This window comes from Eurypyga helias, unplaced genomic scaffold (genome assembly GCF_000690775.1).
Source record: "Eurypyga helias isolate BGI_N326 unplaced genomic scaffold, ASM69077v1 scaffold39801, whole genome shotgun sequence".
NCBI classification, from domain to species: domain Eukaryota; kingdom Metazoa; phylum Chordata; class Aves; order Eurypygiformes; family Eurypygidae; genus Eurypyga; species Eurypyga helias.
Genome location: NW_010232204.1, coordinates 78 through 16,170, shown reverse-complemented (window position 1 = coordinate 16,170; position 16,093 = coordinate 78). Strand labels below are relative to the sequence as shown.

General features: G+C 50.5%; 1 protein-coding gene across 1 annotated transcript; it reads left to right on the top strand.

The window, feature by feature from the left end:
- The first annotated feature begins 74 nt into the window (after positions 1-74).
- Positions 75-7,447, top strand: MRM1 (mitochondrial rRNA methyltransferase 1 homolog (S. cerevisiae)). Its single transcript, XM_010161325.1, has 4 exons — positions 75-679; positions 1,134-1,227; positions 3,086-3,206; positions 7,233-7,447. Exons 1-4 carry the CDS (start codon positions 75-77, stop codon positions 7,445-7,447), a joined length of 1,035 nt encoding a protein of 344 aa, XP_010159627.1.
- Positions 7,448-16,093: the final 8,646 nt, after the last annotated feature.

The following is a 16,093-nucleotide window of genomic DNA, read 5'->3' as shown; positions in this document are numbered from 1 at the left end:
AAGGGCCATCCCCAGGCAGGGGTGGCGGCGAGGGTCAGCTGGCCCCACCAGCCCTCCTGGATGGTTCCGGAGCGATGGCTGGCGCCTTTACCGCCCGTGAGGGCCTGGCCCCGCGGAGCCGGCCACGACTGTGGCACAAGTCGTACGAGAGAGGAGCCAGGCAGGCTGTGCCAGCCAAGAGGGAGTCGTGGAGCTTGCGAGAGGGTGACTTCTTGAAGGTGAGGAAGAGGCCGGAACGAAAGCCTCTGTCCATCGAGAGGGCTCAAGGCTCAGAATTCTTGTTTGGGATTGCACCGTGTTCCCTGGCCCTCTCTCAGTCCAGAAGGAACCTGTTCAGGTTGTTCCTCAAGCAAAGCAACAACTCTCAGCGACTTGTTATGAGTGAATTTGTCCTTCAGGCCACGTCCCGGGGTGTCCCTGTGCACCATGTCAAAAGGAGAGAGCTGGATGCTCTCTGCAGAGGTCAGGTCCACCAGGGAGTTTGCTTGGAGGCCACTCCTCTCCATTTCAAGAGTTTGGAGGAAGCTGAAAAGCCTGATTTGGGGGATGGAGAGAGTACGAACCGACAGCTGATTTGGCTGGTGTTGGAGCAGATCCAGGATCCCATGAACCTGGGGGCACTGCTGCGCTCTGCGTACTTCCTGGGGGTGGACAGAGTGGTGACAAGCCAGAGGAACAGGTAAAGGGTTGGTTATCTACTACTTTAGCTTTTCTCTTCCTTTTCCTGCTGGCTTCCACAGGTTTCTAGCCTGCATTGCTCAAGAGCTGCTTTAGAGGGCTTTCTAGGACTGAGCTTGCGAGCTGAATTTGGCTAGCGCTGCTTTGCATTGTGCACAGCATGGAGGCTGTGGGACCTGGTATTCCAGGCTGGTAAGGCACCTCCCTGGGTACTTCGTTTTAAACTATTTTGTGTTTCAGTTGTCCATCTGCACACAGAACTGCTGTAACCTATTTCCTGAGTTAATTTCTCAGCCCTCTTATTCTCCATAGGAAAATATATCCATAAGATGTATGAGATCTGTAGTAGGACTGGTTGGAATTGGGTTGCAGACACAAGGGAAAGAAATACAGAAACAAAGCTTCTGGATTTCCTTTTTTGCTCTCATATGACGCTTTTCCTTTTTTCCTTGCAGCTGCCCATTGACACCGACAGTGAGCAAAGCTAGCTCTGGAGCTATGGAAGTCTTCGATGTCTACAGCACAGATGATCTCCGGAGCTTTTTGAAGGTAGATCCATGGTTTTTTTTCCCCTTTCCTTTCAAGAAACCTCAAATATTGCCTTTTTTTTTAAGAGAGAGTAGTTAACAGGAAAAGGACTTGGTCATTTGCAGGGTCCTCTGCTCCTGCTGTGCATTCCTGTTTGCTGCCGGTGGTCTGTGCTGTCGGCCCACCTCTTACAGGCATGCATCCCCAGTCCCATTCCATCGGGTGGGGTGACAAGTCTGAGTTGTGGGTCTTCTTCTGGAAGACGGCCATAGCAGGGTACCGCTGTGTCAGTCTCCCGTACTCGGGCTGCGAGCTCGGTAAGACGAGGTCCGTTTCCCTTTCTCTCTGAGGGGACCCGAGCCAGCGCTGCTGCACGGAGCGTGGCCGAGGCAGCATCCTGGGGCCCAGGCACATGGTGGCAGCATTGGGCAGCCTTTGGAGCAGGGGAGTAGAGGAGAAACTAGGGCTGATGAGAGCTGCTGGGAATCTTTTTACGCTGTACCTATGGGGCTGAAGTGAGATGAGGGCCCTTTGCAGAACGTGCTGCAAAAGGAAATAGAATGCACATAGAAAAAAATTATTTAAACTGAAACAAAACCAGGGATGTTGCTTTGAGTTGTCAGAGTGTGTCTGTCTCCTGTGGTAGCACTGTGTGACTGCCCTGGAGTCCTCGTGGAGGTCCCCTGTGTCCTGGCTGGGCTGGGGACTGGCTGAATATTGTGTGCATGGAACAGGGAGCTGCGGGCTCTTGTCTGCCCTCCCCTCTTCAAGTGGGATCCCCCAGACCTGGGGAAGCAGTGAGGCTTGGAGGGCAGAGGCTGCAGACCTCAGGGTGATGCAGGCACCCAGACTGTGCTCCTGGGGTTGCAGCGTATCCTTTGAGGAAGAGCTTGTCATAGTCTGGTGTGACCGTGAGGCTGAGCAGAGGTAAGCCTGGACTCTTCCTGCTTGGTGCTAGAAAAACCTTGTCTAGCTGTACAACAGGTCTGTGGCAGCTGGAGCTCTGGATGATGGTGAAATGAACAATACGTAAAATATGTTGATTTTAATTGAAACAGCTGGAAGAATCACTTTGTTACTGTAAAGCTTGAATTATTAACATTTTGAGCCATTGCAGCAGTTCATTTAATTGGACCCAGATTCACTGGCCTAACCCTTGGCATTGCCTGGCTGGTGTAAATTTGATATACCGTAATGTAAAAAGTGCCAGTTTCACAGGAAATGAAGCTGGCAAGAAGCAGCAGCTCTTTTATTGTTAAAATGGATTTCCAAGACAAATAATTAAGGCTCTTTTTACTAGGATGCGGGAGGGAAGGCTGGTTATGTGAGGCACTGAGTGTTGAGTGCCCTGCCTTTTGAATGAGCTGATTTTTGGCATCTGAGTTTGAAAATGTGCATTTGTGTTTGAAAATGTTCCTGTGGGCTTCTGATGGCTGAGCCTGCACTTGAGAACTTCCACTGCACGGCTCTGTGGATTAGCCTTATGCTAATTTGTTTAACTGTACTCTTTTTTTGTATGATTTCCTGGCAAAAACCTTCCCAGAACTGTTGTATGAGGGGGAAAAAAAAAAAGCTTTTCAGTTGCTGTTTGTTTGCTGAACTGGAATAAACACCAGAAAGAAAATTACTTTTACTTTTTTTTTCTTTCTTACTTTTTTTTTTTCTCTCCACTCTTAAATCAAGGTTTGTGTGCTAGTACTGGGAGGACTTTGGTGTAAAAAATTCAAGGAATGCCAAAAAAACCCTAGAAAAAACATTCAGCTTAGTGGAAAATGTAAAAAAAAAAAAAAAAAAAGGTGTGTCTGCATACATGACTTATTTTCTTTGGAACCTTGAAAAGTAGGCAACTTTTTAACGTTTCTTTCGTTTCCCTTTCTAGGCTAAAACTGCAGAAGGTTGGGAAGTTGTGGGAACGGTTAGCAAGCCTGAGGATGTGGAAAATGTTCCTGTCATCAGTTGCTTGGAATTTCAGTGGACGAAACCCGTTATTATAGTCATAGGTATTACAATTTACAGAGCTTTGGGCTTGGTGGAAGCACATGTGTGAGGGAACGATCAGGGTGATCTTTCACTCCAAAGCTAGCTGCAGGTCTGTTACCTTACATCACACTTTGGTCTGGAAGAAAAAAGCTGAGCAAGAAGTACTGGAATGATTTGGTTGCAAATGAAATAGGGACCCAGAAAAAGAGGGGGAGCCAAGAAGCCTCCTGGTAGGAACTGCAAGAACAAACCAGTTTGGTGAATGAACAGGGAATTGAGTAGCTGCAGAGGACCTAGATGGCAGTTCTTGCTGGCAGGACAAGTCTGGGTCAGGGCAGCCACAGCATGTTGTTTTGCATTTTCTGTGGCATTTTTGATCCTGTCCTAGAGCCCTGAACCTGGATTTCTGTGTTGGTGAACCACAAACTGAGTGAGAGACCCGGGAGGTAGGTTTGCTCTTGCTGCGCTGCGGCTGTGATGGTGAGCTGTGCCCCATTTTTGCTCTTGTCATGTTTCCTCTTAAAAAAACAGGATTCTTTCTCTGTGCCCAGGTCTGGAAAGAAGCATGAGGTTGGGGGCGATGGTCTGAACACAAAACTGGGCTCTGTGGGATGGAGAGCACCATGGAGACCAGTCGGTGGCTGCTTTTGTACGTGCAGGAGAAGGCAGGAGCTGCTGGCTGCTGTGATAGTAGCAGGAGGACTGGGTGGAACCTCCCCCTGCCAAACCTGCATGCCATTTGGGCAATGGGTGCCAGTTCCCTGAGCACCTAAACTGGGCGATTCTTACAGGGCCTTGGCTTCTGCCCCCTCTTTGTGTAGAGGATACTTGTAAAGGATGCTGTCTTTTGTGACAGAGTTTGGGGTTGTGCAGCCTCCCAGAAGGTGAAGAGAAGGGGAGTAACAGCCTTGTGGCAGCTAGAGAAAGAAATTCACACAGGAGTGCTGCTCTGGGCACCCTTGTTGCGGCCGTGCCGTAGCCCCCAACTTGGTGTCACCTGGCACAAGGGCTGGTTTGAGCTTTTACACTTGGAAGTAGTGTCATGCTGGCAAAGAGCCATCAAGGGGCTCTAATCCTGCCCCGTGCTGCTGTTTTCTTGGCTCAGAAGACATTCCTTTAATTAAAATGTTTATTGAACTAGAAGTACTGACAAGACAATGCCACAAATCTGGCATCTCTGCAAGATGTGTGGAGCTATATTATAAAAGGAGTAGGGAGGCTGGTAGCGCTGCTGATGGACCACAAAGAAATGCATCCCAGAAAGAACGACAACACCAGGAGAAAGGAAGGGGGTGAAAGTGGCAGTGGTGTCGTTACCTTGAGTTATGAGAGATTTCTTCAGGAAAAAGTCCAAATATCCTTTTGTCAAGGGAGATTGGAGGCTGATTGGTAGATGCATGAGGAGAGCTCCCAGACCTTGCAGCAGTAATGATTTCAACTCTCTGCTGAGCACTAACTCTTTGCTGAAAAGAAAATTGAACATTACAGTCGTCGGATGCTGAGGTTGTTTGAAGAAACGTCCTAGATCTGAATATGTAGCGTACCTGCAGCTGCAGAGAGCAGCAGAGATAATTTAGCATGGTAGTGAGCTTCCTAACATTGCAGAGATTGTCTTGTGAGTTAAGCATTTTCAGACTTGAATTCACCCTCCTGGCATCCTCGCTGGCTCGGCAGAGAGTGATTTGGGCAGTCCAGCTTAATGGTGTCTGCACTGGAGTCGTTGCCGAAGGTGACAGGCAGGCTGCCTGCCCCGGAGCCTGTGAGCCTTGTGCGAACAGGAACGGATTGGGAGCAGTTAGAGGTCTGAGCAAGAGGAGTTTCTGGGTAATTTGTTCTTACACATTCAGTCTTTAGTTTGGGGTTTAAGACTGGTCATGGTGGTTTTACTGAGATGCTCATGTTGCGTATTTCTCTGAACTGCCAGGATTTGAACTGGAAAATGCAGTTGTTACAGTAGTGTTAATTGTAAACAGGGCAGGAAACCTGTTTTATCGTTTCAGCCAAGCTCTAACTCTGGTCATTGAGGCCTGTCAGTGAGGGGAAAAAGGTAAGAGATGGAAGTCAAAGATCTGAAGTGGGAAGAGTTTTGTTCACCAGTAGGACTTAATCTGATTGAGTCAATACTCCCTCCCTTATATCACAGTCTCTGCAAGTCTTTTTGCCCTGAATTTATGGTTCCTAATTATTTTAAGCAGCCAGAGTCATAAAAAGCTTTGTAAAACCTGGAAGCAAAATTGCTGTCTTTATTAGGAATTGTAAGACCCTTATCAGGGAGAGGAGAGGATTGCCCCAGGAGCTGTTGTACCTGTGGCAATAGCTGCTGTCCCAGCTGGGGAGTCCCGCGTGTGGTTGGACAGGTTCAGGGGATAAAAATGGCTGTAACTTGTAAAAGTTTTCTGTGTTGAATCAAGAAAATGTAGAATTTTTTTTTATTTAAAATTTAAACATCCCTAGAGAGCCACAGTCTCGGGATGAAGCGGCAACCAGGCTGTGGGAGGCCTGTCTCCGATTCCTGGTGTTGCCCAGGCTTCTCACGTGACCTGGAGATCTCACCCAGCTCTCGTCTGCACTTCTGGCTTAAAGAAAGAAGGAAGAAAATAACGGGTGGAAAATAATGGGTTTTGGGTTTCTGAAGGTTCACTCAGCCCAGCCAAAAGATGCGTTTGCCAGTGGGGTTTATTTCCTGCGGGAAGGGGATGCAAGATGCGTTACCTGAAGCATTCTTTTTGCTCGCACAAAATGCATCTCTCAGTTAGATCAGGCCAGCAAAACCTGAAACAGCCTCCGCTTCCGGTCTGTGAGATGGGAATACCGGCGTCCTCTCCTTGCGTGGTCTGCGGGGTATTGCACAGCTCAGTACGTAGGGACAGGGCATGGGTCCTGCTGGGGGGGGCTGTAAACCAGGGGAAGAATTCTGTGGCAGTGCAGCTGAGCAAGGAGCTCATTTGCCTTACTGAGGAGCGAGTCTCCAGCAGTGACGGCGCTTAAACCATCTGTTGATGCTGTTAAAACTTCAGGTGAGTGTCTGAATTTAGGTGAGTGTGGGCAAGTCCTTGGTGATGGCACTGGTCACGCAGGCCGAGGGGCAGGAGCCCTCAGTAGGGCACGTGTGTCCCAGCAGTGCCATCCCAGGACGAGTCTGGGGTTCAGGCGGGTCGGTGTATGGCGGCTGAAGGGGAAGGTTTGGCTCCCAGCATGCTGAGCCCGTTTTGTCAGAGGGTGAGCACGTCTTGGAAACAAGCTTGGGTATTCTTGCAGCCGTGTAGCTGTCTGTGTAGCTCTAAATAATGAATGTGGAAGAATTCTTTGGGGACCTGGGTGGGCTGGGAGGTCTGTGGTCTTCTGCATTTTCACTTGTCTGCACGCAGGATTGTTTAAAGCCTCTCCCTTTCCATTTCCCTTTGTGACAGTGTGAGTCAAACAACTACTAATGACCTGGGATAGATTTCAACTCTGTTTCACCAGTGTATCAGCCCAAACATATCAGGGCTGTTGGATGGTTTAACAACTAATCAATTGAAGCCTCTGGTTAAACTGTCTGCTTTCACAAGTTACACCCAGCTGGTGGTACTGTGTGCTGAAAAGGCTGAACCCGTCACTATCAATAGGGATGTGGGATTTGCTGGACCGGATCAGGCCTGTGGCCTCATCCGCCTCGTCCCTCTGGCAGCAGCCGGCGTACATGGGCAGCTGTCTGCTGGCACGGTGGCTGCTTGCGCAGGGGATCTTGGTGCTCAGACTACAAGGCTCTGCGCTTGACGCTGTGCACACAGGCCTGTTGCACAGGTATTCCTCAAAAACACTTCAGGTACTGGAGAACAGATCTGGGGAGGCTGGAGTGGGCCAGGAAGGGGCGGCAGGTAAGGTGCTCGTCTCACCTCTGGTAGTTCTTGGCTGTCGCTGCACGGGAGCTGGTGAGGTTGCTGGTGACCTTAGGGCCAAGGGTGTAGTTGTGACAGAGCGTCGGCAAGAACTGTACTCGTGAGGGGGGAAAAGGGACGTGGCAGCGTCTGTGAGCTGACCTGAGCAGTGCCTTTGTTCTGCAGGTAGCGAAGGTGATGGACTTTCCCTGGAGACGCAGCTCTTGTGCCATCGGATGCTGGCCATCCCCCCCGGCAGAGCGCTTCACCCCGGGATTGAGTCGCTGAACGTCTCTGTTGCTACTGGTAAACGTGCTTCTGAGCACAGAGGCATCACAGTCCAGATTTCTGTATTTAAGAATCAAACAAACACCCTGGCCCACAGAAGATCTTTTTTTTAAAATGTATTTTTACTTTCCTACAGGTATTCTCCTGCACTCCATCTGCAGCCAAAAGCTGAGACACGGTGATTGAGTCTACTTGGCGACTTTCCTACAGGTATTCTCCTGCACTCCATCTGCAGCCAAAAGCTGAGACACGGTGATTGTTCCGTGGCTGTGCCCTGTCACTGTGGATACAGAAGTGATCTTCCCACCGTCTTCACTGTGGCTGCAAGTTCCAGGGGGGGAGCCCCATCGACCTGAGCTGCATCTTGGCTGGCGCACGGTACCACGAGAACTCTGGCTTAACGCTGAACTCAGACCTGCATGTAGTAGGTAACACCTCCCATCGGCACCTTGGATGAGGGCTGTAAGGAAGGCAGACAAAGTTAGGTGTTCAAAGCAGACAGCCAAATCCTTCCGTTTTTGTAGGAAAACACGCGGTGATGGCTGCGAGCCTCGTGCTTGTTGGGCTTTGTACATCGCTCGTGCAGCGGAGAGGATTTGGGCTGTTGGTGAAAGACGGTGCTGCCACTGAGAGCAGCGGTGCCCTGACCCCACACCCACTGCCCCCTTAGCAGCCAAGAGGGTGCTGGGGATAACCAGGTATGATTTGGGATTACTCAGCAGCAATTTCTTCACGAAGAAGTGGTTTCTCTGTTACATATTGCTGCTTGAATGTCTGGAAATGCACCGTGTTGCATTTGGTTGTAAACCAGGTCTGCAGCCCTGCCCAGGGATGGGCATGAGCTGTCAGGGAGCAGCGGTAGTGGGGAAAACCGCAGCCTGTTGAAATAAAACCTGTAAAGGTTGGTTGTAGACTCAAATCAATCGTTTTTGTGTCATATGTAAATCCAGAGTGTGCTGGCTGAGTGGAACAGGGCAATGCCTTCAGGTGGGAAGGGGAATCAGGAGCTTGTTCTCCCAGGGAAGTTTCCTTTCCGTGGTGAGCCTGACCCTACGGGATGCTGAGCTGCCCCAGCACCACCGTCCCTGCTGATGGCGTGGGAGGGGGTGAGGGTGGCTTCATTTGCAAATATCCTGGTTGAAAACCAGGCTGGCTAAATTATTGAGAACCAAATGAATGTTATCACTTAGCACCTTAATTATTTTATTTAGCTACTGTGGCCCTTTGCATAGGATTCCTCATTAACACTTAATTTACAGTGCCCTTTAGGGATAATTTCAAACAATTCAGCTTAGTCTCCTCCCTCCCCCCCCTTCCAAATGAACAAGTAAATCACTCAGAGTGACTAATTAGGACTTTCCTTTGAGCTAAATGAAGTCTGTAAACCGGTCTGTGGATGTGGAGGTTTTTCAGATGAGTCCCTGGGAGGGATTGGCCGGTGGGTGCTGCGGCGGTGGGTGGCTGCAGGGCTGGGGACGCCCCAGGTGCCCGGGATAGGGGCAGGACACAGATGTGGCCATGGGGTCCAGCCTGTGAGGGAAGGGCAGACACAGTGGCTGGCACTGGGCCTTCGTGCAGCCCTTTGCCTGGTTGGGGCCTTACCTCCCTCCCCTGCTCAGAGAGCTAGGTGTGGGGGCCATGGAGGTGTCTCGGGGCCACGGCTGCCCCTGCAGCCTGCAAGGGGGGTTCCTCGAGGAGCCCCACGAGAAGGTTTGTGCCCTCCTGGCTTGCAGGTGGGATCCTGCACAGCTTTGCAGTGAAAGCTTTGCTTTTCAAAGGTGTCGAGTTCTCCTGTGTCTGCAGCCGTGATGGAGAGGGTGCCTGGCGCGGTGGCACATATCCCGAGCTGTGTCTGCCCTTTTGCCCTGTCCTGTGGAAAAGCACAAACCCTAAATCCCCCCCAGATGACGGCTGTTGGGCAAGCAGGGCTTTGTGCCCAGGTCCGAAGGCAAGCTGGTCACCGAGTAACTGAACTGGTGCATTGCTGGGGCGACAGCTCTCGGGCGGGCGTGGGGTGCTTGTGTTTCGAGAGCTGGATGTGTCTTTTAATGCTGAAACAGAAAGGCTGGGGGCCAGGGAGGCTGCAGGCAGCCCCGCTGGTGCTGCCCCCGCACCCGTGGGTGTCCCAGCAGAGGGGGCCCGTGGCTTAGATTTCCTCGTTTTTCAGAGGAAGGACAGCGCTTGGGGCTGACTGAATCCTTCCTGTCCAGCAGCAGCGGTGAGGATAAAGCCGTTTCTTTATTCTTGACCTATAGGTTAGCATACATATTTTTCTAATTTCATAGGAACTGCAATTTCTCCTTTTTTCTTTATTTCAGCAGTGCCTTAATAAGACGAGGCACTTTGCTGGCTTTGCACGTGTTTGGGAAGCCGTGTGCTCTCAGGCTGTGCTCAGCCATGCCAGCTCACCCCCTCTAAGGAGGAGGCAGGTGAGTAACAATGGAGCAGCTACTTTACTTCTGGAAGGCTCCCAAAAAGCTTTGACCCCTCGATGCCGGTGGGGTGAGTGAGGTGGATTCAAGTTCCCGCAGTCTGTCTGTCAGTCCAGCGCCCATCGGGACTGCCCTGTGAATGTCTCCCTACAGAGCTCTGTCCAGTGGAGCACCTTGATTTGGTGCTGGAGTGTCAGAGAAGGCTGATGGGGAGTCACATCAGGCTTGAATTTTAAGAAGCAAGAATTTGTGTGGGTAACTAGGGCTGCAGCGCATTTTTACGTCAGACCTGTGGTACAGGCTGTTTGAGCGCAGTGATTCCCACTCCGGACAGCTCTGCTGTTTGCATTTAGCCCGCTTCCCTCCCTGGTAAATTTTGGCCCTGCTTTGTCACTGGGATCCCCCTCTGCCATCACACGGCTTTGGTGTACCTGCTGCGGCTGATCTCCCTCAGCCCCAGCTCCATCCTGCTCCGAGCTGAGACCTGCGAGGAGCATGGGGACCCCTGCACACTCGCACCTTTGGAGATGGAGCTTTGTGCTGTGTGGTTTTGCCCCTGATCTAATAAATGCAACCCATTAACTGGAGAAGCAGGCAATGATCCAATTAATTTCCTGGATATTTTTAAATGTTAAAATGTAGTTTTTATAGTCTTTCATTATTTTTAGCCTTAAGCTTGACTATAATCGTCCCTGTAATGTAACTGTAAAAAACTCCCAGCTTTATGATATAAAGGAGGACATTAATTGTCATTTTTTGTGTACATCAGCAAGATCAAAACATGTTTCCTGATTACTTCTGTTTGTACATACAGTCTCTTTGATATTTAGATATGAATAAAGTGTGTGTGTGTAATTTGAAAGTCAATTCTTCCCTCCCTGCTGCTTGTCAGGGATTCCTTTCAGAGGCTTATTTACCAAATTGATTTTAAAATTTAGTAATTGCCCTTCCCATATGATTCCTCAATGATGAAAGTGTCTGTAAGCAGAGTGGCAAAATGCTTGTCCTCCTTGGTTCAGAAGATGCGCTCCGTGCCTCAGCCTTTCATCCTCAGACGATGGCAAACACGAATCTTTTCACCCCCCAAAATCAACTCCGGGGCTGCGCGAGAAGCTCCGCTCATGCCCCAGATTTCGGTTTTGCGCGCAGGTTACCCACACGACTGAAATCCTGTTCCACCAAATCCATCGTTGGGTCTGGATGGGGTTTGCCGAGGCAGGAAGGGCTCTGGGACAGCCAAGGCCGCCTTCGTCTGTGGGAAGCCCGGGGTGGTTCCCCAGCTGAGGGGAGCAGCGTGGGGAGCTGCTGGGCTGGGGCAGGAGTGACCGGTGCTGGCGACCCGCCCAGGGGACACCTTCCTTGCCCGAGGTGGGAATCCTCCACTGCCGCAGTCCCGATCCGAGTCTGTAAATGTAATCAACCTTGAGGTCTTGTTACTTCCACAGGTGCAATTAACATTACCATCTGCTAATCCGTGATTAACGATGTTTACAAATATGCTACAACATGTTAAAATGTGCCGGCACTCTTTTTTTTCTATTTCTCCCCCTTTCTCCCCCCCTCCCCGTGCCGGCGCAGGAGCTGTGCCGCCGGCAGTGGCGCGGGAGGGCTTTCCTGGTGTAGCGTTCCCCGTACCCCGCCGTTAATTTAGAGACATTCTGTTTTCATTATTTAAAAGTGCTGTTAAACTCCAAACCAGCTGCGGGAATGACAAGTTCAAATCGGAAGGTCGGTGCTACTTAAATAGGATTTAATTGCACAGGGGTTGAGGTACAAACTGATGAATCTGAATAATAAAACTTTGTGGGGAGCGACATATGGCGCAGCTTAAAGTGAATTTTAATTGATCATCCCACAACTGATGTGTTAATGGGATGGCAGGCTTTGCTTTGGGTTTGATATCGATGTGGAGTTTTAATAATGTCACACAGGAATATTGTGGAGGGGGTTATAATATTTTAAAAAAAGAAGTGTTATCTATTAACTGCCTCTTTCTTCTTAACGCAGAGAGGAATACATTACGTCGCTACCCTATGTCCTCCAGATCTAGGTTACGTGTAATTGCTCAGTAATTGGTAGAACCATGTAAAAGCCATGGTATTTGCCAGTAAACCCTCCTAAGTTACCATGAAATTGAAGTGTGATATTTATTCTCTACAAAACTTGCTACCCAAATCCCGCGTGCGATCAGGTTGGGTCACCGCAGAGGTGCCTCCGCGGTGGCTGTCTCGCGGCTGCACGGCTCCCGTTCTGCACCGACACCATCCCAGGGGCTGAGGTGGTTCTGGGTGGGAGCTGCAGGGGTTATTTGGCTTCAAGGGAAGATGCTTTAACCTCCCTTGGGCTTCAGTGTCAGGGTTATTAAAGGTATTCTGAGCCCCAACTCAACATGGCAGAGGTTTTGGAGATAGCTGAAGCAGTTCTCACGCGTTTTCAGTGGAACTGGGAATAATAATTACACTCCCAATGTTTTTTGAAGCCTCTGGAGACAAAATATTTGGCAGTACGTTGGGGTACATCCTCAGGTTGCCTGTCTTTTAGCCTCTTGTTAAGTAGGGCATCTAAAACTGTTCCCACCTTGGCAGTTTCCATGACTTAACCACAACTCTGTTTCGGGGACCTTCAGCGCCGCAGACGTGCGTGGCCTCACGTGTGAGGAGCCTCCACTCGTGGCTTTTTCCCTTTGCCAGAGGTGTTTGCTCCCTCCCAAACGGCCGGGTGGGTTCAGTGATGACTCCGTACCGCCTGCCGCGTGGCTTTGCATACGGGCAGGAGTAATTGCCTTGCTTATGGTCAGTAGTTTTATACACTTAAGAAATGTAGCGATATGCTGACAACTGATGCAAAGTTAAACCTGCCCATTTTTTTTCTCGCTGACCTGTTTTAGAAGCTGCAAACTCAGCAGTGTTTCCCCTGCGCTTGGCAAACGGTAGCTCAGCTGTTTTCTCTGAAGATCCTGGGTGTCCCGCGGAGCCGGTCCTGACTGCTGGGTCCCGTTCCGTGGCGGCTGGCACAGAGGGATGCTGTAGTGCCTGCGGTTGGGTATAAATGCCCTTTCTCGACATTTTAAAGCTGCCTTTCCAAGGCTTGCCCAGCAGATAAAAGGCTGCCCAGCCCTGCAGGTTCAGGATGCCGGCGAGGTGTTACCTGAATGTCCGAGCACCAAACTGCCGACGGGACAGCGGGCAGAGGGGACAGGCTTAGCCCCGGGGAGCACCTGGGGGTGACCAGTGCTGCCGAGGGCTTCGAGGGCCTCAGGTCAAAGCCTCTTTGCCTACATAAATCATTAATGCTATTCCAAAGTTTAATTAATTATGGGAGCAATGGCTGCCTGCTTCTCCTGCGGGAGGCAATGACTAGTAAAGTGATGCTGTCCCTCCTCTCTTTCCAAACTGCAGTTGCTTTTCCCATTTGGAAAGCTGTGGCTGCAGATGTGCCTTTTCCTTTGTATTTTCCAGCCTCCCCGGGGTCGAGGTGCTGTACCACAACACCCCATATTGCAGACACACCAGCACGGCCCCAGTCCCTGGAAGAGAGTTACCTCTTTTCCATTTGGGAGCGTTCCTGGCACATGATCTCCATCCCGTGAGCGGCAGCTGGCAGGAATCAGGTGGTTTTGCAGCCCCCGGCCACGCTGCTTGTATGGCCCCGTCCCTGTCCACTGAGGATGGAACTAGTCCGGCCATAAAAGCACCCCGAGCCGAGCTGAGCCGGGAGAACCCCCGGCTCCCCAGCAGCACCGCGGGGGAATTGGCAGGCGGGAGAACAGTTAAAAAAGCGAGGGGGCTGCAAGAGCAATGTGCAAGGGTTCGCCTTGCCGGGCAGAATAAATGAGGTGGTGGTGTCTGGCGGCGCCTTCGCAGCTTTGCCAGCCCTCATTAGCACCTTGCAGCAAAGCGGGGCTTACTCAAACTATATCACAAGTCTTTTGCTGGAGATTGCATCTGTGCCTAATATGCATTTTTATATAAACAAGGGTACTAAATGGCCTTTCATTTCCCTCTGTAATGTCTTTTTTAATGGAAGGTCCTGAATTAAGAACATATATATATGACTCTAAAAATTTTCTAAGTGATATTGAAAACCTATTGTAAAGTAGGATTTCTTCTTGCAAAATTATTTTAATGAGGTTCCAGTTTATTTTCTGGCTATATTTTACTTACTTAATCCTCCAGAGGGGCTTTTCAGAGGCAGCATCTCATTTTCAATGCAACTATTCTTAGCATTAGGGAAAACTACCTTTCTGAAATGCATGAAGGGAGAAAAAAAAAACCCAGAGGAAGATGTACGAGATAAGAATAAACTTGAAAAGCTTTGAGGTGGTTTATGGCTTCTCTTGAAAGAATAACAGTTCATGTATTTTTGTTATGGTGTGGTTTAATGATGCTTGCAGAAAAAAGATAAGGTAGAAATGGAAATACAAAATTAAACCAGCAAAGTGAATGTGATTATTTTAGTTACTAGTATTACCTGGGGAAAACGCTCTTGGGGTTTTTTATCTAGACTAAATATTTGCTTTTATAAAAGGAAAGGCCTTCTGCATCTCCTGGCATGAAGGTGGGAAGGGAAATTTTCCCGTGGCCCAGCAAGCGTGGGAGGATGGAGACGTCTCTGCTAGAGCCCCAGCTTGCGCCCACAACGGGCTCGTCGCAGCCCAGCACCGGCTGTCCCAGGGTGCACTTTGCACGGGGCTGGTTTTGTCGGGGTTGTGATGGGGAGATGATGCCAAGAGGGACTTTGCAGCCTCGCCGCGTCAGCAGGGGCACCCCAGACGGGCTGGGGGGAGCGAGAGGAGGTAGGGAGCCTGGTTCCCAGCAACTGGGTGTGACGGGCTTCGTGCCTGTTCTGGAGGACTTCCCTTCACCAGGATTCGGGCATGGTTAATCCCCAGGGCAGCAGGGTCTTGTCCCCTATTGTCCCATCCCATGCCATCCCACCTGTGCCATGCCACACCCTGCCATCCCATCCCTCCCCTCACCCCACCCATCCCCAGCTGGGGGTGCCAACCTGGGACCCCCGGCAGCAAATGTGCTCTAACACTGCCCCGATTCCAGAGCTCTTGCCTTCCCCGGGCGGCTCCGCACGTTCCCAGCCCGAGCTGCCGTGGGATCATGCTGGCCGTGCAGTTTGATGGGGACTCGACAGGATCAACCACATCTCGGATAAGCTCGGGAGCAACAGGCACGACCCCGGCTGAGCACCGCTCCTGAGCACCCCGCTCCTGCCGCCATCCGGGGAGCCCGGCCGCCGGGTCACGAGAGGTAAACTCGCAGATGAATTAAGTCTGACATGTGGCCTTGAGCCTCACTAGGTAGTTAATTTTTCAATTTCTTCCATGGATCTGGAATAGCAAAGAGTTTGTTTATAATTAAAGTACTTGAAGATTTATACTCTAATTCAAATAGCTGAAAAGAAGCAGTTTCTGTGTAGGTTTCTTCACTATCAGAATCTAAAACAGATTATTATGTAAATTTTTTCGATCCTAAATTCATTATAATATTCAATTTCAGGAAATGCTCTTGACCATCTGCTGCTGCTCTGAGAAATGAGTCTCGGAGATTGTTTACTACCAGAAATATTGTAGGTATTTAGGGTAGATCACAGTGGAGTGGAAGGGCCATGTACTGGTTTTGGAGTCTGGTTACATAAACCCGTAGCACTGATGCCACGAGCCGAGCGAGTTGGAAAGTGCATCTGCAACGGTGGCAGCTTTTGCTCTGCCAGCGTCCCAGCTCGTCCCGGCCCGTGGCGCTGGTGCCTCCCCACCCACAGTGGTGTCCCATCTGTGAGTGGAGGGCACTGGTCCTTCTCTGTCTCGTAGCGAGGCAGCGTGGAAGATTAATGCCTGGTCTTAATAAAAGTGTTTTGAGATCCCTGGGATGAAAAGTACCGTGAAACTATCGCTCGCTGTTTGTTCTAACCTCCAAACTTGCCAAGAGAAGCCACGTGCTGGTCCCCAGCGAGCTGTCCCTCTTGGTGATGAGAGCAAGAGGGGCCGAGAAGAGGGGGCCAAGCCCTTGGCACCCACACGTGCGTGGGGTGGGAGCCAGCAGTACCACCCAGCTGTGCGGGAGTGTAGTCTGTCTTTTCCCGTGTGTTTCACGACCAAAGCTTGTATGTCCTTAGCGTTGTCAGGTGCAACAGGTGAAGCCCAGGAGTGCTGCAGGTCGGGCTCGCGTCCGCAGGCGCTGGTCCTCCCCAGATCCCAGCACTCGCTTTCGCTGCCATTATTTGGCACCTGCATGGCATGAAAAGGCGATGCAGCTCCCCTGCTCGCTCCTACGCGTTTGGCTTTGTACGGAGGAGGAATTACATGTGGTTTCTTCC

Excerpts from the sequence above, each read along its gene's own strand:
- MRM1 (XM_010161325.1), top strand. The coding sequence starts at position 75 with ATGGCTGGCGCCTTTACCGCCCGTGAGGGCCTGGCCCCGCGGAGCCGG. Across the intron at positions 680-1,133 it reads GTGACAAGCCAGAGGAACAG|CTGCCCATTGACACCGACAG; the intron begins GTAAAGGGTTGG and ends TTTTCCTTGCAG. Across the intron at positions 3,207-7,232 it reads ACCCGTTATTATAGTCATAG|GTAGCGAAGGTGATGGACTT; the intron begins GTATTACAATTT and ends TTTGTTCTGCAG.